The sequence below is a fragment of the Ischnura elegans genome, chromosome 8, assembly GCF_921293095.1.
Source record: "Ischnura elegans chromosome 8, ioIscEleg1.1, whole genome shotgun sequence".
In the NCBI taxonomy this organism is placed as follows: Eukaryota; Metazoa; Arthropoda; class Insecta; order Odonata; family Coenagrionidae; genus Ischnura; species Ischnura elegans.
The window spans coordinates 98,238,323-98,263,013 of record NC_060253.1 but is presented as its reverse complement, the minus strand read 5'-3'; the positions used below and the strand labels follow the sequence as shown (position 1 = coordinate 98,263,013).

Here is a 24,691-nt window from a genome sequence, read left to right as displayed (position 1 = left end):
TTTCATGAAAAATTATTAAAAATTTGTCTTTTGGTTGTACCTCCTCGACAAGTTGGCGTAGCGAAGAGATATTATAGACCAAAATGTAAACACACAATTGCGTTGCTTCATTAAAGATTTAAAAATACTGAAAAATCATGAATTAACAAAATATTTCTTGGAAAAATGAAATTTTTTCGGCTATGAAAAGTGTTAAAATTAGTCTAAAACCCTCTGCACAGAACCTTGCTTTTCAAAACTTCCCCCCACTGGTTGTGGATCCACCCCCACCCGAGCGAACTTCCTGGCTACCCAAATGCCTCGACTGATGGCCACTAAAAATAGACTTTCGGTGATTCAGTATCTTAAGATAGTCGAGATAAAGAAAAATAAAATTTGAGGAAAATAGGGACGTATGCAGAGAAATTTCGCGAAAGGAAACCCATAAGAAAGCGCATGTCACTCCAAAACGGTCGTATTTTTTCTATTTTTTCTTTAGAAATGTTCAAAGTATCCGCATTCCCGTTAATTTTCAGGGTATGCAGAATAGATCCACATCTCTTAGGTACCCCAATAAGCATGTCATCATATAAAAGCTTAACGTCACCACTTAACAACTTATTATAACCTCAGGGAAAATTCTGAAAAAATTGAAGTAATATCTCGTATTTGTGTCAGAAATAGAAAATCCATATTTTTACAAAACTTTATTTTGCCTCACTCGGGACCCTGGCTTCTTCAAGCAAAGGGAAAATGTTGATTTCCGTTATGTTACAAAAAAATTATACCTGCAAATGTATGATTTTTATAATAAAACGCTTAATTTATCCAAATTCTTTATCCTCTAATACTGCCTTTTAATTTCAAAACTCATTTCAAATTTTAAACTAGATGTAGGTCTCCTTTGATAGTGAATCGTTCCGTAAAAAACTTGTAATAGACTTAAGTAGCGCAGTCAAGGACTTCCCTCCGTGTAAGAAGGTCCCATATTTCCTCGGCCAAGCGATCAGATTTTATGACGCATTATCATCATCAAACGTTTCTTGCGTATCGCAACCTAAATATTAATATAGACTTAGTAGTGTTAGTTCTGAATTTTTGTGACTCTATGAAACATGAAATAAATTATTATTTGCACAATTAGTAGATTATATTTTTAATATATCTATCTATATTCTAGGAATCTACGTATCTTGATCATCGTTAACATTTTAAGCCCGAAGTAAAACTTTTAACTTCGCCCAGATCCGAAAATTTTTAATAGCGTAGCGTAGCCGGCTCGGATCTGGGCTGAGTCCGGCGCGTCTTCTATAGATGACGCTCGGTCTCAAAGTGTTAAGAGCTTTAGAAGTGGCTTGAAAGGCCAAAATAGTGGGAAGTGAATAATAATCTTGAAAGTAGTTACTTCTCTCGATACGTCTAAATCTATGAAAAATTGAGAGAGATCTATGGAAAACTGCAATACTTAAATACCCCTCAATACTGTCACAAGGTTGGGTCATTGCATGATTGGATGAGTAAAAGCCTTGTATATCACCGGAATACCAAATGAGAAAATTCTTCCGCAAAAAATCATTTGACTTGGCCGGTATTAAAACTTTGGACCTCTCGATTTGCGGTGAGTAAAACTACCAGTTAAATCGCTATACAATGATTAGCAGAAGCGACAGAAAACGCGAAATTTTAGAGATACTTGCATGTATCCCAATCGAATCAAATGATTTTTAGCCTCAATACTTTGAAAATGAGTGGTTCGCAGACTCCCTTACAGCTGCTTGAACCATTATAAAGAAATGCGGATGAAATTAAATGATGCTCAGCCTGTCAGCAAAATTGGAGACTGTAAACTTTAGAACACATTCCCAGTTAAGGCTGACTAATAAACGATGAGCCATTTCCCCACTCTCTTCACAAAATGCTAATTCAGTGTCGTGCGGTTTGACGTTGCTCCCGTTCGAGAAATAAACACGAAATATAAGCTGGAAGGAGGAGCGTGGGAGAGGGAACTGGCCACTCTTTGGTTCACTCTGAAGCTTTTAAAACGAGACCGGGTTGCAAGAAGCTTCTCAGTCGTGATGATCAGAAATGGCAATCGCGTGCTAATTCCAAGAATGGCAATAATCTTTTGGTATTTTTCGAACATCTTTGGAACACATCACGAATTAGATGTTCCCGTAAGAATGCGAATTCATATTCTCTTCAGTTCAAGAAAGCTCTGAGAAATAGCTTTCCCATGGGAAAAATCATTTAATTAGCATTCAGCAAATGGAAAGCACGTATCTGTGTGTTGATGAGGAAGATTCTGATCGCGTGCACATTTGTTTGAACTGCTGGAGCATTAACGATTGCCCGTGAAACATTCTTCTGAGGAAGATGACCCCAAAATTCCAGCTTTAGTTACTAGCAAAATTACTTGCTCCAATGTGATGACCATGGGGAACTTTACTTCTGAGCATACTCTTGCCTTATAGTTAACATAATACCATGGATACATGTTTTAGTGATAAAGCTAATTACACGCAAGTAAAATGAGAGTACATCGTTGCATGTTAAACAATATAAAGATTTTGCTGCCGTCACTTAGCATGTTTTCACTTACAATATGATCGATATACCAATCTTATGGTAAATATTCCAACACTGGTACTCATCTAGGCTAAATTCAATCCTAATTCAAATCCAATTCATTGCGATTATTTGCCTCACATTTGAAGATTCATTATGACTAGGAATAAATGCTATCCCTTTCTTGGGTATCAAAAAATAAGTTATCTCTACTTTTTATCCTCGCCATTATACGTGCACAAGTGTTGATTCAATCATTGTATATGCAACGTTAAAAACTTTAAAGAAATAAAGAAAATAATCTGATGCTTTCACGCTAATATTCGAATTTTGTGTCGTTCGGATAGTTGCGTTTTTGACGTAGTTGTTTCATAAATACTTGGCGAATATTGAACTCAATCATACCTTAATAAAAATAATTAGAAAAAGGGAAACGATACCTTTCCAGGGAAAAATTAAAGTGGCTGGATATTTCCTCTCTGCAGAAATACCTTCTTTATATATTTTTGTTTTCTTTGTTCAAAAACAAAATACTGAAATACTTGACCTCTTTCAGTACGCGCCTACAATCAGAACCATCATAGCACGGAGTGAACCCTCTAATGTATATTTACCATCACATACGATATTCCTTAAATCCCTCGTCGTCAGATATACCGTTGCATGGAATGAAATTCCCAGTGATATAAAAACGTGTACGAATGTAGAACCTTTCAATCATAAATGTTATAAATACCAACTACATCAGTAAAGTGGTCATTTTAAGAGCGTTTAAATGTGTCTTTTCTTAATTATGCATATTATACTACGTTTTCAGTGTTTTTTTTTTACTTAATATAAACTCAAAATGTCCTGTGGCTTTATGTCTTTGTTTTCATAGGGGTATGTACCCAGGACATGGAATGAATTCATTTGACATGCTTAAAAAGGGGCTTAAACAATGATTCATCCTGCTGGTTTTAAATGCCAAAAATATAACAAAGGGTAGGATTTCTAGCATGAGCGAAGGTGTTAGGAGTTAGGATTGATAACATCGGATGGCGAGGTGACAAGAGAAGGGGAGGGGAGCAAGATGCTGAGGGAGAGTTGTGGCCTTAAGAGGTCGAGAGGAAACAGTGGATCGGTTCTAATGTTTCCCTCCGAGGCGTACCGTGTGAGGTCCACTACGTGAGATCCACTTCTGAGGCCGTAAGTTGTGCCCCCGAGGGGAGGGTCGCCAATGAATAGCGCCAAGTGAGAGAGAGAATGGAAAGATAAGAAGGATACGGTGGGAAGTTGTTTCGTTTCTACCTCTCTGCTGCTTCTTTCCTCCTCCTTTTACACTTTTTCCTTTTATTTTCGGCTTCTTCTCCGTTTCGTCCTGATTCTTTCCTGCTGCTGTTCCGTTTCTTCCTCTTACGATTTCCGCCCCCTCTCCGTTTCGCTATTTCATCCACAATTACTTCTTCATCTCCGTGTTCTTTTCTGCGTATATTCTGATTTTTTGTTTTCTACTATCTTCTTTCATTATTTTTTATTCTTTGATTCTTTTTCGTTTCTTTTCAGTTTCTTTCATTTTTACTATCAATTCCTATGATTATTTTCTCCGTTTCTATATATTCTGATTTTTTATTTTCTACTATCTTCTTTCATTATTTTTTATTCTTTGATTCTTTTTCGTTTCTTTTCAGTTTCTTTCATTTTTACTATCAATTCCTATGACTATTTTCTCCGTTTCTATATTATTTTCCTTCTATTTCTCATGTATCGTTTATGTTTCTTTTCTGCTTCCTCTAGGCCTCTAATTTGCTTTCTTCTATTTTTAATTCATATTTTCCCTCTATTTTCTGTTTTTCCTGGGTATTCCATTTCTTTTCTTGATCATACTCTCTGTTTTATTCCCGTATTTTCCTGCTACATGAAATATGTCTCCTGCATACATTCGTTCTGCTTCTTCGTTCGACTTGCTTCTGTTTTATTTCTCCTCTATTTCTTACATCTATCTCTCCGATTTTTTTCTTACTTCTACGATTTTTTTGTTTAATATTTGTTTTTTACCTCTATCCTGCTTCTTATTTGATTCTCCTCTATTTCTTACTTGTATCTCTTTGATTTTTTCTCTTCTTCTCCGAATTTCAGGTCTAATATCCGTTACTTGCCTCTCTTCTAATTCTTTTCTGCTTTGTTTTCTGCTTTTCTGTTTCTTGAAACGGCGAGCGGATAAGACCAATGGTGTTGGGTGGTGGAATAAAAAGGGAGGTTTTTTAGAGGGGGTCTTCCCTGCTGGGTGGTATTCGAGGTGGCACGTCGTCCCAACCCCGACCCTTCCCCCCCCCCCCCGCATTTTCTCCGCCTTGACCCCTCGTCCACCCTCTGCGTCTTGGACACGCTCACGATCCGCGCGCTCACCTCCTTCCACATGGCGGTGGTCAACGCGAATTATTGTGGGTGGACGCATGGAGAAGGGATGACGCGAAAGGGGAGAATTCCTCCCTCGGCATCATCACTTCCTATGGGTTCCTCAAGTGGCGTATCTCTTCTATAATTCTTTTCTATTTCTCTTCTATTTCTTACATCTATCTATAAGTATAAAAAGAAAGTAGAGATGGCACATTTCCACAGGTTTATTTAAAGTACGACGCGTTTCAACCGTTAGGTCATTATCAAGTACAATGAGTAATTATCATTCTACTTGATAATGACCTAACGGTTGAAACGCGTCGCACTTTAAATAAACCTGTGGAAAAGTGACATCTCTATTTTCTTTTTATACTTACAGGATGTCTTTCCACTACATTCCGCTTGCTTCTGTTACTTTTACATCTATCTCTTCGATTTTTTCCCTACTTCTACGATTTTTTGTCTAATATTTGTCTAATAAGAATTCTTCGTAGTACTTCAAGAATAAAAATGTGCCAAAACATTTTTAATACTCTATAGTTTGGAGCTGATTAGAACACTGTTCGATGATTTGGAACCCGTTCACAATACAAGACGTTGATGTGAATCAGAGAGTGCAAAAAAAGTTGGTTAGACACATGTTTTAGGTCCATTATAATATTTCCCCTTTAATTGATAATTGAGTGGATAATGACAGCTAAATGCATATATTTGAGTTTCAAATACTATGCGTAAGGAGATTACAAAAAGATGTGCTTTTGTATGATAATGTCATACAAAAAGGAGAAAGTAGTATCCTGTCTAGTAGAATATGTAGAAGTGTTCAAAATAGAAAAGTAAGGTACAGGAGGAATTTTTATGCGATAAATTTTAAAAGTGACGATAGCAAAAATACTTCTTTAAATATAACTTGTAATTTCTTTAATGCACTACGTTATGACCAGAATTTGTTTGAGTATCGAAGGAAATTTTGCTCGAAGGTGATGGAGAGTTTGCACAAGTGTTCTCGCGTGGTGAGCACAAAGGATATGGCCACAGTGCATCGTGCATAATTACAGAGTTCAAAGATTTATTTCAATTAAGTGAATAAAAAGTAGCTACTCAGAGAATTAATAATTCTTAGCATAGCAGGAACCATATTGGCTGATTGTGTATCTAATAGTTAATGAGACATGAATGCCGGCCATTAGTCTGTTGGTGACAGTCATCGAGACTAAATTGTATGGTAATTATGACAATGGAAGGTGTCGTACAAAATATAAGGAAAAGATGATGAATTTGTGAAAGAGAAGAACATTGTGTGAAAATAGTATATCACAACAATCCGAATGGAAACGTCTAAAAAGTCACAGAATTGTTGCGGTGCCAAGGGGTGTTATTCAAGCAATCTTTTTTCTCCTTTTTTATCCTTGCTCTATTCCAATGTACCTATATGGTTAGTACTTAGGCTAAATCTTTGATTTATCATTACCAAATTGGTAATGAAAGGTTTTTTTTTTAATTTCTTTACGATTATTTTTTGCTTACGCATACAGCTCTTCATCAGTTCCTACTCAAGCGTGTTTACCACATCGTGGAGGTCAATGCGAATTACTGAGGTTATGGGCGTGAGGAATACAGCTGCAGAGAAAATTAATCTCTTTGTTTCATATTCCTAACTTGGCTCCCGTCAAGACAACAACAGGAAAATAAGACAACATTAACAACAACACGCACACGATGTCCAACTTGGTCACGCAAACAATATGGATCAATGTAGCAATTAAATGTCATACGTTGGATCCTCAGTGGGTAAAATAAAAAATATGCAGAATAAGTCTTGTTGTATTTATTTTAATTGAACTCCAGAGCGCTAATCCTTATTCCGCAGCATTTTTCTTCTACTTCAATGGAAATTTTCATCAGTGTTCTCCATATTAGGTAAGCAATTGTACATAAAATAGGATTGGATAGAATTTTCGAAATAAATGTACTTCATTTTAGTAAGTATTTCACTGACTTCAACTACCAAATGAGGTGTAAGCACTGTGAATTTCCGTATTCCTCCGTGTTTCTGAACTAGCATCCAACTAGAATATGTAGCAAAAAAAAGAAGCCTTTGATAGAGGAATATATTTATTTTATCCCCAATGAATAATGAACTCAATTTTTTTTCAGTGGTATTTCCTTCGATTGACATTTCAAACCCTCAAAATGGTGGATAAGAAATAAAAAATAATTGGGAGAATCGGGTTCGAATCCAAGCTTACGAAAGTTGATTGACTAACCGTGGAATTTTCGCGTAAATCAGGTAATTTAGGAGTGCAAAAATTCCTGCGTTCGACTGAAACAAGAGTTTTATAGCAACTTTTATTTTTCCCCTTTAGCGCGTCTTGAACCCTCAGAACGGTGGGAAAAAAATAAATCGTACGAATCAGGTTCGAATCCCAGTCAAACTGATTTACCCTCCGTGATACTTTAGCACAGACGAAGTAACACAGGAATATGAAAATGTCTGTGTTTAATAGAAGCCAACGTTTTATAGAACTTTATAATGTTGATTTACGCCTCAGAGTATTGGTCTAAAAATTATATACAAAATTATTAGCAAACGTTTCGATATATTTTTTACATCTTCTTCAGGGCTATGGATAAATATGATGGCATTAAATTGATTCATGAAGGAATGAAGGATTATTACAATGTTTTTAAAATCATAAAATATTTTAAATAAAAAGAATTAGAAAGGAGAGACAAGAATTTTGACATATCTTTTGACAAAGATTTTTTGACTGATTGTGATTACGGATGTACAATATCCGAGTTGTCATCAATTTGGATTTGAAGAATATATAAGAAATACACGTACCGTTCATAGACTCCGAGACGTTTATCAACATTTAAAAATTTTGAGTTCAAGACAACGAAAAAAGTGAACTTTTATAGTTTCGCACTAGCCGCTCTTCGCGTCTAGCATCCTTAGAACAGTGAGATTTAAAATAATGAAGAAATTCCAAAGTCCCATCCCTTCTATAGCAGTGCCTCGCAACCCCGTTCCGGGCAACCTTTCACCCTTTAGCGTCCGGGACACGGCGCGCTCATCCACGGTTGCGGGTGGCAAGTCTTTATATGGATGCCCGACATCGCGGCGCAGCAGTCGAATAAATGAATGCCAATGGACGAACTTGAATCGGCCAAAAAGGGACCGAACCGTTAAGGGCGACGACGGTCGGGGAAGGCGTTTGTTGATTACCCCGGAGGAGTGATGTTTTCTCGCGGTCGCGTGAGGCACGAAGGCGACCCGACAAGCGCGCAGCCGGAATAAGTGAAATCTGGGCACGAAGGGATAACTAAATATCTCTTTGAATTCCGGCTTTTATACAGCCAAATAACAAGGGATGGTACCCAAAGTGTCACCTCAAAAAACGCCCTTTTCTAAGTCACACCCGCCATGCGGCATGCAGAGGGTTTATTTAGTTGGTTTCAACGTAAGCAAGACAACTTTGTTTTTTTTGCAGAATAGGATGGTAATTAGATGTAATCAAGAATTCTTAAAATTGCATTTCTAATTATATTAAGAATTCTTTAAATCATCTCACAATCTTCTGTCGAGGTCTTTACGAAATAGATACATTTTATGTTCATTTTTTCTAAAATAAATAAAAATATTAATTGACTCCCATTGAATGGATCCTTAATGCAACTGGATTGATTATAATTGGTAAATATAGTTTTATACTAAGTTATCATAAGGATATATCCAAGGCTGTTGATTCAACATAAATATATTGGTAAAACTGCTGCATTTTGCGAAAGGAAACGTTCTGGTGATATAATTTCTCGTTATTTGCGAGGTGACGTACGAATTGAACTCGAAAGTTTCAACAGAACCGCAATCAATCATTATTATAGAGTTGTCTCTCCAAATGAGGTTTAAATGATCGACCTCGTGGCAATGGACTCCGGAGAGATGGCGAAGACTCGTGAGTTCATCCCACGATTAGAAAACCACGATGACCTCATTCCACCATTTCATTTAGGAAAATTTAATAAAAATAATTTATCCTTTATATTAATACAAAGTCTGTCATAATTTCCTCTTGCTTCCCCGAAACACTAACATATAATAAAGTCTTAGCATTCAAGTAGATGTTTCTGATTTCAAAAATTTTACCTGGAGCTCTTCAAATTAAAAGTGATTCATGGATGATTGCTGAAAACATCTATAGATAGAGAGAGAAACAGCACTTATTTATGATACTTCTCTATCTTCCGTGCATAGTGCGTTAAAAATCTCATTAATTACCACTATAAAAAATTCGAGACCCTAAATTAAACCATGTATTTTTGGCTATAATTTAGTAAATCTCAATACTACTGATTATCTTCAGATAAAAATCAATCCCTACTGCCTCTTAGTTTGGATTAAGTACAGAGAATTAAAACAAATCCAGTGTGCAGTTCTATTCTAAGTTTCCACTCATTTCTTATTTATAGAGCAATTTTTAATTTCAACATAATTATAGATGCGACGCATGTACGTACGGAAGCTAACAAAAGCCAAAGATTTTAGTGGAAAATTATTTTTGAACAGGTTAAGGGAGCTAATGTGCAGTTTCCCTGATAAAAGAGGTAATCAGATTCGTGCATATTTAATAAAGAGTAATCTTAAAGGAATCACTGGCTAAAATGAAGGTTTTCAAGTTAACCTCAAAAGGTTAAATGAAATATCAGAGGTTTATGCTTGGGAGTACCATTGCGTTTAGTTTCGTTGTGCAACACAAGAGATACATGAGCACATTTTGCGATTACTGTAAGATGTTTCTGAAGATTTAGATAATGATCAAATGCCATGAGAGCAATAGAAAAAATGGAAAAACTTACGACAGTATTGAAAAAACCTCAGCTGGAGAATAAATTCAGCTCTCTATCGGTTGTAATCTATACTGTATCGTGACTTTCTGGCACCAAATGTATACCAATTACTGGAGATATTTTTCTCGAGTGTTATCATCTCCACGCCCGGAGCTCTCCAATTTCTTTGAAATTTCAGCGATCAGATTTCCCGCAGGCCATAACCAATGCAGACACATCTGCTTCTCTCACGTATTCTATCATATCGTCACCTGCATCTGAGCACGAGTTACTCGCCATCCTAGCGACAGGGATGGAAAAAACATGCACAGTTTTTGGGATATCTTCCCGCTCGGTCATCAAATGTGCCTATATCCCAGAGGCGTTGTACCGAGATCTATCGCTCGCGATAACCGCATGCCGAGTGTAACAATCGGGCCTTAACTAACCTCAGGTCCCGGACTCACGGGACGTCGCCCTGTTCGAAGGGATGAGGCATGGTGGGGATACGTAAGAACCTCGATGACCCAAGCTGGTGCCCCCGCTTGACACCCAATACACCTTCTCACCCCTCTGCGCCAACTTGGTACAGAGGATGAGTAGAATGCCACGCTAATTTCGCCCACTTTTCCTCATCTATCCTCAAAGAGAGAGAGAGAAGAAGAAGACACACCACCCTCCCCACCCTCGTGCAAATAGCAACCGTGGACGTCTCAATAGCTACCCGGCAAAGTGCGGTGCGTCGCAGTCACCTTTTTTTTCCCCCGGCCAATCCGCCCGACCCGCTACCGAACCGCCGCGCACATTCATCTTCGTTCGCTTTTGCCGCAAACGCCGCTCTTTTCGGTGGCTGTTTCTCCGTGCCACCGTTGCCCCGACTACAAGGGGCCGCAGACGGAGAGATTGTTCGCCCGATAAGCGCCAGAGGTGGCAGCTCCTGCAAACACTTCACGCGCTCTTTATATTTCAGTCAGCGCGGAGAAAAGGCCGTTGGTGTGCTTCGGACGGAGGTGCTTCAATGGCAGAGAGAGAATAAAAAAGGAAAACGAGAGACAAATGGTGAGGGAAATTCCCAATAGAATATGGCACTGTTGCCCAAGCCTACCAGAGGCATTGAAACGTTTTGCAACACTGACGGGGATGAAGATGGGGAAAACTATGTGACAGATTATATTCAATGCCCGTCAAAACTCTAGTCCCTGGGCTGAAGTGAAATGGTTGCCATCTAACCATAAAAGTTGCACACAAGCTTTCTAGCACGGGAACTACATGGAGGAGGCCTCATATCATCCTATATACTGTTACCACTCGATCAAATTTTTATCCGTTTTCAAAAATGTCCGCGTCGCAGCGATGAGTGCACCACGATCAACCTTTCTGCACAACACTGTTGTGTATAGTATTTATAATTGCAAATAATAGAACTGAAAAGTGTTAAATTTGATAAATCATATTTTTAGCAACATAAACTTTACTTATCAGCCCTGATTATAGCTTATTGCTCCGTGAAGTTCGGTTCAATTTGCCCGTCAACGACGCGAGTTGCGACTTTTGTAAACCCATTTAAATGCGAGGTGGGTAAATATACATCTGGGTGTCATTTAGAGTATCTTTTTTCGTAATATTGCTGCTATCATTATTCACAGTTTACCGGTATGGCACCGGGAGCATTAAGAATATATTCGGGTATTTCATGTGTATCTTTATCTCATAGAACTTGGAAGTTACTTTAAGTTGCACATTGATGGAGAACAAACCATGATTTCACTAGATAATGAAAAACCTATGATAGTTTTTAAATTTCCGATTTAAATGGGGAGGCATATTTCCAACACGGTACATTTCAGTTGATTCACAATTTGTCGGTATGCGGGAAACGGTTCATAGAAGAACTAAAAGGAGGTTTCACCACTATGCTCCCTACTTAAATGGAATTCTTAGGTGTAATTCATCGATAAAGATTTCATTACTTGCATCTACTTATTACTAAATTGTAGAAGCATGGTTATATTCTCTTAAGGTCCTTTCAATAAATAAAAGGAAACATACACACACATTCATATAAAATTTCTGAAAAACATTCACCTGAGGTTACTCACTTACGGTTAGCAAATAAATCATTTAGTACAAATGAACTTTTAGATGAAAAGAAACGATTGTATAATCACAATATGTGACAGAAAGTCACGGAAAATTTGCCCGTTAGTTAAGGCCCAGCGGAAAATTCCTAAAATATGAAACTTTATTATGGAATTAGAGTACCTACTCAGAAAATGAGATGACTTTATAGCGCATGGAAATGTTATTTATAAGCCTTTACTCTACAACTTTTTCTGGCCACATGAAATCTATGCAATAGCATATTCCCAATTCCGAGGATAAGGAACATACCTCAGCGACATTTGACCAACATAAGACCCTTCGAGGTCAACAAGATAATATTTCGCTCCATATATTTGACTACAGCACCCTTGAAAACCATTGATTTGACTCTTTGGTACCTGGGCTTATTCTGCCACTCCTTTGACCTCGGTGGTGACAACGACTGTAGATTTACAAGTGTTACCGTTGGATTTATAGTAAAGAAATTTGTTTGTTTTTAAATGCCCAGAAACCTAGAAGATTCACCCTTCACAAAGTAAATGATGGTTTTTACAACCATCAAGTTCTAACAGGCGACTTTTAAATCCCAAAGGGTGACATTTGATTCTGCGCTTGGGTCCACGTTATTGGACCAAAAGGTCAAAATAAAAAAATCTGCTTTATATCCAACAAAACAAACCAAAGATATCCTAAATGTCTGCAAAATGTTATCAAAATCACTTAAATTTAAGTCCCAAAATTATGGATTTAAATGAGACGATTAATGGCATGGTCCATTATTGTAATTTAACCACCTGGGAAAACCTCAATGCTCGCGGAGACTTCAATGCTTGCAGAGACTTCAACGCTCGAGAATATACCTTTCCGTGCAGCAAGAGTAGTGTGATTATTGATGGGGCGCAATCGGGAAGGCCAACGGATTTTGATAACCGGCATACGAGGATGATCGACGCCGCACCACATAACTAACAAAAGGAGCATTACAGTTGAAAAAAGAAGTGAGCCGGAAGGATGTCACTGGACCAGGGAGGAGGGGGTTGTACAAGAAAAAAGGCAACGGCAAAAGAAGAGGAACGTTATTGGAAATTGGGAAAAGCAAGAGCAATCAAGGTATAAAGATAAAAAAAATCGACTTCAATTAAAATTGAAAATCGAGTTTTAATAGTGTTTGATCGAGGAAATCGAGATTTAGCAATGATCTTTGAATTTCGATCCAAGCTCGATTTTTCAACTTTGATCTTGACCATTTCGATCTCAGCAGCGTCACTACAGCCAGGGATGACGTCATCCGTCCCATGTAAAAGGCTCCTCTCTAATGCTGGTAAAATTGCTAAGGCATGCCCTTGATTATCAAGAAAGCATCTCCAACCAAAGCATCTCTTCGGCTTGATTAAATTGTTTTGTAAAGATCAACGGAATATTTCTTTGATTATGACTAAATTATTTAATCAAGCCGAATTGTTCGAAGTGATGGTCCCAAAATTTTAATGCGCATTCATTAGTAAATTTCTACAACTAATAATCCCATTATTTATTTTAAGTAGATTTATCAACCACTCCATTGTGAATATGTCTATCATAGTGGCTTTACGCAACTAAATAAAGGCGGATGAAACTTATCGTCAGCAGCAGATATAGATTTCCCCAATAATTAAAGCCATTTAAGAAGGTTTAATAAGTTTAATAATTATTTCGGTGCCAAAAATTCTAATTACTGCTATTCTAGTTACATATTTCGTAAGTTAAAGGCAATGAAACTGAACGAGCGCTCACCTTTGATTTCAGCCTTGGAAAATTCAAATAGTTTATTTTAGAATCAAAATACGACTATGCCTAAGAAGAATCCTGTCTTTGGAACAAAAACACTTAAAAGCCCGTAAATCCTCGTTATAACTACGGCAATCATTTGTCCAGTGCCTTCAACACACTTATGCAATACTATTACCATACCCTTGGTTACCTCAGTTGAATAAAAGCTACTGTACCATTATCAAAAATTATAACATGATATCCAAAGTTAATCTGAAATGTTTATTTGTCAGCTAACATGAGATATTATCATTAGTTTAAAAATTTATAGCTTAGCGACACTGGTAAATTATTCAATTCATCCGAGTTTATTTAAATATTATTTGTGGCGAGGTAAACTTCCATAGCGTTTACCGAAATCCCATCCGAGCATGAAAGAAAAAGGAACAAAGAAAAATAAACTAAAAAAACTTTAGAATGTAATTATTGACAAAAAACTATCGGAAAAAGAATTATATACATCGGAGAATCTCCCTATATACATCAAATTTGGCCCGTTCAACTACTGGCACACACAAAACAAGAAATCACGCCGATAGAACTGCCTTGCGTGATTCACGAAGCGGCCCTTGTCGCCCTCAGGCACAAAGGCCGGGATTTTTGCTAATAAATCTTGCATCGACGAAATCAATTTGAATAATAAAGTAAAAAAGCGTCGTGACCGTAACTTCCAATTTCACAAAATAGGGGTTGGAGAAGGAGAGGAGATATGGGCATGGCTGGCTCGTCGGCGCCCGGAGCGGCTACTGGGCAAATCCCCTGGGGCCATCAGCCGAGGAAATCGAGCGAGACACCTTCGCGCTATACCCCCAACACTGAAGACCGTTAACCAATGAAGAGGTTCTCCTTTCGCAGCGCCTTCCCAAGTGTCGTAAATATTCTAAGCGATGACCAACGGGCTCCTATTTGTCAAACCGGGCAATCACGGCCATGCGAGCAGGCACCAATCATGCTCATCCGTATTGACACCGTATAATCAAGCCATCGGGAGCAGCGAAAAATCCCTCTACGAGTATTTATCCTGGTTCGTAGAGGAGAGCTCAGAGCCATCACCCTTTCCCTCCTTCCTTCGTTGGACTTGCAACCCTCACGTTCCAATTCACGCCTCAGGCGATGAAGAAGGCGGTCTCTCCGCCACCCAGAGAGAATTAAGAGACCACCACAAGCTCTGCGATAATGCGTAAATTTGCGCTAAAACCGGGGCAAAGTTTATGATTAGGTATCACAGAGGCCATTCCCTGGATAACGATTTCCCAATGTCCATTTTAAGAGCTTTCGCAGCTCTGACGCTAAGACACCATCTATTTTAAGTATTTTCTTGGGAAATGATGGAAATTTACAGCCATTAGACAGGCCATGATAAATTGCCTATTTCAGCACTTACTTTTAGGAAAAACAGGCTTCCAACTAAGATTAATTTCATTTTCAAAGACGCTCTTACGCAGTTTATGTGCAAACAGAAACATATTACGGAATGCCACCAAATGTTTATCTTTTACCTCCAAAGAGACACGGTATAAAATATAGCATATACCGGCGTAAACCTGCAGTTTAGAATATACAGACGCGGCTTCTTAGATTTTTCGCTGGTGTGATCACGGAGCAGGTGAAAGAACTCGAAACATGCCAATAAATTTTTCATATCCCAGCGACATATCCATACATTCAATATTGCATACTGTTTTCATTTCATAATGTTTAAAGAACCACTTACAACTAGGCCTTACCGCTCTCCAACGAGAAGGTGAGTCCCCGATATTTCGTCGACCATGCGTAATTAGAGATAGATGTTTCAATTGAACTACTAAGTTGAAAAAAATGTATGGCTAAAAATCCTTCAAAGTTTCAATATAAGACTAAGGAAGTGTAAACGGCGGAAAATCCATTGATTGAAATGCTGTTTAACTTTTTCCTCAAATAGTTCATCCCAATTTAGGGTCATTTCTTTTTCTCTCTCTCAAGTATGTAATTTTTGGATACTATATTTATTTCATAAGTTGCTGAGGAAAGAATTCTGAGTCCGGGATTCATAATTTCTTATTTTAAGAGAATTTCTAGGCTTTCCTAGTCGATACTTTTACTATATCGTCTATGTGTTCATCAGTAAGATATACGTCACCAATTGAAACAAAGCCTTCCAATTAAGCAACTCCAAGGGGAAAACGACAACGTACCCAATACATACAACTCACCTATCATATTTGACCTAGCTGAGCTCTAGGATACGAAAGCGAAGTAAAACGTAGCTCAAAAGTGGACCTTTTGGATAATGACAGACTTAACCTTCGAAGCGTCAGTGATTTTCTGCATCCGTCGAGTTGATCGAGAAATCTCTCTGTTGTAAATGTGCCAGGGGAACCAAAAACCCTTCATAAAACCATAAGTTGCAAGCGTCTTTTCACCAGTGTATCTATGGTACTGCGCATTCTATTTCTCTACAAGGTACGAGTTTACAATGAATTTGTTTCTAGAAATCCCCCAAGATATGTGGATCAGAGTCATTGCAAGTATGAGATTGCTATACTGTTTTGAATAACTGAAGCTGGGGTTTTAATTTTGGCCTGATATTTAAGTTATTACGCAGACATCTTGAGAGCACATGTGGATAAAAGCTCATCAATTTCAGAAAATTTCTCCAATCAAGCGAGCCGACTCATAAATCCTCTACATTCATGGTAAATAAAACGATCGCCGAACTACGTCCGTATTATTGATGGTTACACCCACGGCCTGAACTAGGACTTTTGCCAGGGGGGCAAAGAACAGTTTGCCCTCCCCCTCCCCTTTTTCCCCCTCGCTTCCTCCCTCCCTCTTCCCCCACTGACAAGTATGATACATTTGTAAGCTATTTTTTGAGATGCGGAAGTTGACATTAACCACCGTATGCTTGCTGTTAAGAAGTTTCATTAATATTATTGATTGTTAATATTTAAATTAATAATTATTGTTCAATAATTTATTTCATAACGTTAAAAGGAACGTAAAACAAAATAACTTTTTATATAAAGTTTTCAAATTTTGCCGCTCCTTGAAATCTGCCACCCGGGGCACGTGTCCCCTTTGCCCGCCCTAGTTCCGGGCCTGGCTACACCCCCGTCACCCAGGCAACCCGTAATTATAGCACATTATGTACCATCACCTAAAATGGCCCAGGTAAAAGCATAATGTCTGAAACCATGGTCAAAGGTGTATCATCTAAAATTACGGATATAATGTTCCAGAGATTGATTTGTTTTCCATGGAGACACTTTTGTTTCCACAAGTTCAATACAGATACGCTTTCGCACGCCCTCTCTATTGTCCACCTATGGTGATACGAGAGAAAATATATTTCAAAAAGATATGGGTGGAGAGAGGGTGAATAAGGGGGGAGAGAGTAGACGCCGGGCGCTCATCGGCCCATGTCCGAAGGGCGGGAAAGGAGCGTGAAATGACCGTCATTAGGACGGTGCGGAGTGAGTTGCGAGAGAGTTGGTTCGGGAGCGAGACGATGGATGGCGTAGGGCACGCGCGCTCAGTAAAAAAAGGCGCGCCCGGGAAAAGAAATAGAGACACGAAGGAAGAGATGAAGGGGAAGGAAAGACGGATGAAGAGAATAATAGGGGGGAGGAGATTGGAGACGGATGGGAGTAAGAGAGCGTGATGAAGAGGATGAGAACGGAACGCAGCTTAAGAGAGCGAAGCAGTTTAAGAAAGCTGTAATTCTTGCCCTCCCGACATCGATTAACAAGGTGAGCCGCCTCGCCCATTGAGAAGACCGCAAGCAAGATGACGTGAGAACATCAATTTTTTCACAAATTTTGCACACAGCCTGATAATGGGTGCAATGATTTTGAGCCTCAGACATCGGGCGAGAGTTGCTCTACGGTCATATCACTCTCCCTCGGTCGGTATGGTATCAGCTGATAAGATTTCTATCGGGTTTCCACTGAGGATTATAGGTATTTGAAAGATATAGACTTGAGCTGTAGACAATTTGTCCTGTCTCTGAGGGATTCATCATTCATGAAAACATGTATGGAAGGCCGCTTCAAATTTGTACCATTGTTGATAATCCACTTTCGTAGATCATTCAGTTTCCTTCACACACTATTTACTAATATTTAGCAAATTTAATTTACATTTGGAATTATCGTGATTTTCTCAACGATTTCTCCAGTTATGTTGCACGATACAACCAACTCAAACTCAAAAGATGTCACATTTAACACTATACCTTCGTTCAGATGTTCGATCGGACGTTCTAATTCATTTTTAATGTCAACGGATAATTCATAAATAAGTAACCGTAATTCTTTGGTAGTTCGACTTCAAAAAATCAAAGCTTATTAATAAAAAAATGCATCCTTAGATTTCAACAAGGTTGTCAATCAACTTCATCGAGTAACACAACCACTTAAACTACTACAGCATCCTCAAGAAATGTAGGTTTTTAGTATCCCAATCGTATCACTCCCGTAGATATTCAAAGTTCTTTTCAGTCCGTAAAAAGACAAATTGAAGTAAGAGGCACAAATCAAAACATTAAATTTGTTTGTAGACTAAACTGTGTGAATAATCCAGGGAATAAACACTATGATACAATCAATACCTTTCGTCTTTCCCTCGCGTTGTCTCCATAGTGACAGCGACGTTTTTTTTTCAGCAATGTTGTAGGCAACCTCAGGCGAAGCTAAAGTAAAACCTTGCCTGAGAACGCATACAGCAAACTATGAAAAACGTCGCCATTAGCATAAAAGAAACACGGAGAAAACCCAGAACCACCCTATCAGTTCACTAAAAAGCCACGAAAACCTACGTCAGATACACGTTCCATATTTTTCAAAGCTTTCTAGAAGTATTATCATGCAATGTCTGGTTATTTTCCCAGCAAACAACAGCAGTTCAAATTTTTTGGGTCTCATACCGGGTAAAGTCCTCCATATCTCCTTCTGACGTTTCGATGAGCAACTCGCCCATTATCCTGAGGGATTGAAGGATCAAGGATCCCTACTTAGAATCCTGAATCCCTGGATTCAAGGATTGGATACCTAAATCCCTGAGGACGAAGGGCGAGTTCACATCTGAACGTCGGAAGAAGATATGGAGAACCACACCCGGTGCGAGACCTGAGAATTATTTACTGCTCTTCTTGAAGTATTTTGCAGCTTTTCCTATTCTCACTGCTGCCACTCCCTTGACTTCAACGGGATGCAAATAAAACGGTATCCTTTATATCCTGGAACGAAGCATATTCAGCCCTTCCCAACGCGATGCCGCCAGGACTCTCCCGCGCCCTTTGGGGTCAAGTCCTTCTCTCGTAGGGGTTACAGCCTTTGGGCATGCACTGGCACCCGGAGTGGGGGGGGGGACTGAAATAAATCCATCACGGCAAATCGCAAGGGGTCTCTGTGCACACGCACCCACTCAAGAATGAGGCATCGATTCCCAACAACCGAAAACTCTTTTGACTCAAAGCTCTCCACGCATCCCGTCAACCACTTCTCAGAATTTCCGCGAGGTCCCATTATTCATCTCCTGAGCGTTCCTTTGTCCCACGCATGATTCTCGGAAAGTCTATCCTCCTCCTCGGAGATGAATATGATTTCGCACACCTGTTTAACCTCAAGAGTGTGACTTTGGCAGAACGACCGATATCTGTCTCCCCATTCCATATGCCGAAACTCAAGGAGATAAGAGGCAGCAATTGAGGTCATTGGGGTCACCACCGTTCAAGCAGTTTGACGAAAGGCAAATCCAAGTGGAACCGAAACCAGACATTTACTTCCGTGGAATGAACAAGCGTGGCAATAGGATATGAAAGATGATACGACAAATTTTGCCGGAGAAACACATAAATACGTTGCCTGGTGAGCAGATATTTTTCTTTCTCATTTTGGCACAGTAAAACTTGCTAATAATAGATTTGAATGGACAGTCGCTCTATTTTCTAATAGACGGGATTTTATTATGTGCATAATAATGGATTTTGCTATATATATCACAGGATTACCAGAAAATACTCCGTAAACCGTCTTTATTCAATCAACTGGTAGGTATCAATTTCCAAAGGGACCAAAGAATAGTTCGCAATAGCAAGGATTTCGTACCATCCACACTCGTTACACGCGGGTAAATTAACATTGGCTATCACACTCAAGTCCAAGGGATCGGGAACCCACCTCGTGATGGGAGGGATTTTGAAATATGCGTGATCATTATAAGCGATTTTTACTGCATACCTTATAGGGAAAGTGTATTATCAGCTTCAACCATAGCCAGAGTGTCATATGATAATGAATAATAAAAATATCATCCGTAATTAAAACTATAACCCTTTCTCATAGTATATGAATTTATTGCCAAAGCTAGAATGAAAAAATACGCAATCAACAAAATCAAAACATTTCAACGTAACATCACACTCTAAATTTCTCTCAATATCACTCGCAAATTATTTAATCCTATTTTATCCTTAATCCTTATTATCGTTCACTTAATTAGGATTAAACTGACCTCCATTCTGAAATATAGCAACATCTTAAAGGTTTTTCATCGGTATTTGCCGTAAATATCGCCACACTATGCGGTAAAAAGGTTCTATGAGATAATTTGTGGCCAGATCACAATGCAAGCCTTATGATCGGAGTGTGAACCTGTTTAAAAACAAGTGTCAATGCTTGGGGTTGGTACGGAAAACCTAATTGGAAACATGCTATAACCATATACTTAGTCTTAATTCTTTTCTGTAGCTGTACTTACAAAATCTTCGGTGAGAAGTCCACACTGAGGCCGCTTCGCTTGAAGGGAGGTGCACACGTGGCCATCGGAGGACATCTATAAAAGAAGAAGCAAAGATATTACTGCCCATCAAATGTGTAAACGTAGAGATTAAGTGTATCTCGAGAACAACTCAAGTTTTGCACTTGAATGCGGGAAAGGGAATACAAATTTAGACAAAAAACTATCTCTTCCGCAACTAACCTTTACCATTTTGTCAATTGACATAGACGAATAGTGTAAATCATAATTTATGCTTCAGTTTACTTCATGCATAATCATAATACATATCTGTGTCCAAATTTCGTCGTCATATGTCTGCGAAGATTTGTCTATAACTGCTTAAAAAATACGAGCTTAGCACATAGCTCCTAAGTTTCCATTAACTCATAAAAGTAGTCTAGATATTTGTCTTAAGGATAGAATTGATTTGACTGATAGATAAATATGATTGGTAATATGCTAAGGGGCTAGTTCGGATATTAGGGTAGGGTGTAACTTGTTTTGATGAAAAAGGAGACAATCGTAACAGACATAAGCAAGAGCTACATAACTAGGGAACCTATTATTATTGTAAAAATGAATATTATTGTAAAGTGTCTAGGTTTCAATAATATACTATTTTCTTTAAATTTTTTAAAAATATTCTTGGATCACTTAAAAAAACCACCATTCTAAGAAAAAATATGTACCTATGCATTTCATTCGCTATTCACACTCTCAATGACGTCCAGCTCCTACGAATCCCAATTTAATGGTAAGAAATAGGATTTAGTCTTGTGTTATACATAATTTTTTTTATATTTCACAATATCAAAAGCAATATAGGTAACCATTTATGTACGTAGAAGGAGTACAAAACTAATGTCATTCTTTTGCTCATACCCCCATTTGTGCGCACCTTTGTTAATCCCCAAAAGTATTCCGTAATAACAGCCTACCTACAAATCTGCCCTCCCTTCCCTTAGTCTTAACTGAAAAAAAACTAATAAAAACTTTGTTGCTGCCCTTTTTCCGTGATTACTAGTCCAATGGTGCTAAACTGAAACTAGCTAACGATATTATAATTTCTATAATCGTGGAAAAATCAAAATCATTGCTCGTGTTGATATTTGTAATATTCCTCTGGAATTTACATATTCATATATATAACCGCCGATTTTAGAGCATAGTGGCAAATAAAACTGCTGTGGAATAGTACAACTATCATTACTGATATTACAAACTTCCACAAAAAGACACCCATTGCGATTGAATCTATATAAGATATATTTAGAGGCGGTTTAGGCCTTCCTCGTCGGAAGACACTGAATTGGCTACACTGGCGTCATTTTAGTCATAATATTTTGTATGTTTTGTTGTTTATGGAATCAATATATTTTTAACTTAAGCATGAAAGTGAATTGTTGTAGAATATATTCATGGCAGTAAAAGAGTATTAACCTACAAGTGAGGTACTTTTCATTCTGGCACAAGTCAAGCAGATGAAATTGTACGACTGACTGTAACTTCTATTCCAGATGACGACGCTAATACGTCAAAATTTAGAAAATAGCTTTTAATAGAAAATAGCTTTTAGTAGAAAATAGCTCAAACGTATTTATCTATAAGTGCAAGACACTTACAATTTTAGCTCTATTACCGCCCATCATTTAAATATATTTCAAAATGTACCTAAACGAAAATCTGGACTTAAACCGATCGAACCTTCTCCAGTTTTTAAAATAAGAATGCAAAGTGCACACGATGCACAAGAACCGTAAGGAAATAAAAGTTTTAAAAAAATATACAGCTCCCCTCACATTACTCCACGAGCCGATTAAACGATAGAGATAAAATTTATTTCTGTGTGGTCATAAGTTCCAGGAACGAATCGAAGAATTTTAACTCGCCATGCACACCGAAGGGTTAAATCTCTGATTTCCCGCCAAGGGAAGCCGAGGGAATCCAAAATGGAGGGTTTGGAATGAATGAATGAATGGGGTGTTCGGGGGAAGGAGTCTTGTATGTCGGGGGGGGGGGGGGAGGAGAGGGCGAAGGGGCTTCCAGACGGGAGAGGGCGAGGGTTCGCTCTCGTCGCGAGGAAGGGTGGTTTGATGAAAGGAAGAAAGGAGGGGGGGTCAGGCGCAGATGGAGATAGGACGACGAGAGGAATGCTGGGAAAGGGGCGGCCACGAATAAAGTGTGCGAACTTCAAGGGCTTCGAAGGGGAGGAGGGGGAAGCCGCGAGTGACTGCAGATGGTCCATTCAGGGGAGGTGGGGGCGTGGGGAGAAGCAATGCCATGGAGTCTTGTCTATCCACAAGGGAAGGGAGATCATACCGTCGCTCAAGGTAAAAAAATACAAATTTGCAACTCTACACATTGTAGAGAGAATCAAGACGGACAAGGCAAGAAAGAAATTGTCAGTAGAATAAAAGGATAGGAATAAACAAGTACAAAATCGCAACTCCACTCATTGTAGAAAGAAGCAAGACGTAACAACCAAGAAAAATAGTCGAATGGCGCAGGCGAAGAGGGCTACTACAAAAAAAAGTTTCTGCAAAAACATTTCCGCAAAAAAAATTTCTGGCTTTGTACAAAAAAATTCTGCTGAAATCCAGAATGCTGGTACTTTAAAACTACACTTGCTGAAAATAAGATGGTTAAATGTTTGCTATTACGCACCTTTATGTGCACTACATCTAATGATAGAGAAAATGAAAGCAATGGTTTTTCTTTAACTATATGGACATGAAATGTTCCCATAAGGTTAACAGGTTTTGTTCAGAGGACGCATCACTTGCCTCAGCCGGGTCTTTTTTCTATAAAAATCACTAATTTTAATCTATGATATCATCTCAAAATTTCTAGTTACACGGAAAAAACTTGTCAATATTTTTTTCTCTCAAATTTGAAAATTTTATCTCCAAAATTTCTCAGTCAATTTTTTCATATTTGAGACCGATGAAAACGTGGGCAAAGTTTCGGTCATTTGCTCTAAAAATTTAAAATGAAAAAGTAAGATTCACGCGATAAATTAATGGTGAAAAAATACAAAATACAACCGTTTGTGAGGGTGTGACGTTTTCCGTTAGTGCATCGCCACTTCCGAGTAGAATGATTCTAGAGTTTAGAATTTGAATGCTTTTACCCGAATCAATTAATCTTTGCTTTTACTGAACAAATACTTCCTCAGCTTTCAATAAGATTCAGTTTTACAAATCAATTTTCTATTGCGATAGTGAATCATCTATTTTCCGTTTCTTTGATATTTCTTTGCCGGCCGTAGTTTCTCAGTTTTATATTAATAAAAACCTTTCGTCTATTCTATCAACTATAACGGTGTGGTGAAAACCACCGATGCTTCGTAATCTGTTCATCAAAATCGAATCTTGCATTGGAACTGTATTTTAACTATCCCACATTTATCCAACCTACCCTCGCTATCACTCTCATTGGTAAACAAAAATGTATTTTTCATTCTGGTAAGGCCTATTCAAAGCTAGTATTACTGAGAATCCAACAATATCTTTAATATTGCCTGAGAACAGTAAGGTATAAAAGATTTCAGCGAGATTCTTAAGTTAAGCGCTATGCAACGAACGATTTGCTTAGCTAAAAGACAGCACGTTAGTTTAAAATTTCAGGCGATATGAATTATTGGGTATCGAGTTTCTGGAAAAGGTGGGTCCAACAGTACCAGTTTCCTGTGTGAGTCTATCGAATATATGTTTCTATTCATAACTTCTGGAGTCTCTATGGAGTATTATCTTTGATTGATGAACTGTACACAATCAAAACACAAACGAAAATATCGTCCAATAGTTAAGGCGTCATTGAGAAGAAATGACATTCCGCAATATTTGGGCATTAAAATTGAACTAAATCCTAAAGTAACATTGAACTCATCGAACTGACCGTTGAAAAATGCACTCGCAAGGTGTCTAAACATAATAACGAAAGTAAAAGACATTCTGGACACACTGAAGTCTTTCACACTGTAAAGGCTTTCTATCAATCCTTCCAATACGTTAAAAAAAAGTATCGCTATTTCATTGACTAAACAATCCATAATCAATAATAGCAATAAGTTATGCCACAAATTTTCAATTAATTTCAACGAGAAAATGGGGTAAATTTCTATTGTTTTAGTCTTCGTGTAGGTAAATAAATTTTATACTGTCTAGGCCACAACAATAGGGTGGTTTCCTTTTATTTTTTTATTTCCTAAATCGAAAGATTATTACTCCTGGAGTACGTATTTCACGCCTTTAGATTTTTA

General features: G+C 38.2%; 1 protein-coding gene across 1 annotated transcript in view; it reads right to left on the bottom strand.

Moving 5' to 3' along the window:
- The window catches only part of LOC124163981, a 152,797-nt gene that overhangs the window by 90,165 nt on the left and 37,941 nt on the right, over nucleotides 1-24,691 (bottom strand). Inside the window, exon 3 of the mRNA XM_046541125.1 lies at nucleotides 20,410-20,484. Coding sequence (XP_046397081.1) covers nucleotides 20,410-20,484 — 75 coding nt within the window. The remainder of the gene's footprint in view (nucleotides 1-20,409; nucleotides 20,485-24,691) is intronic.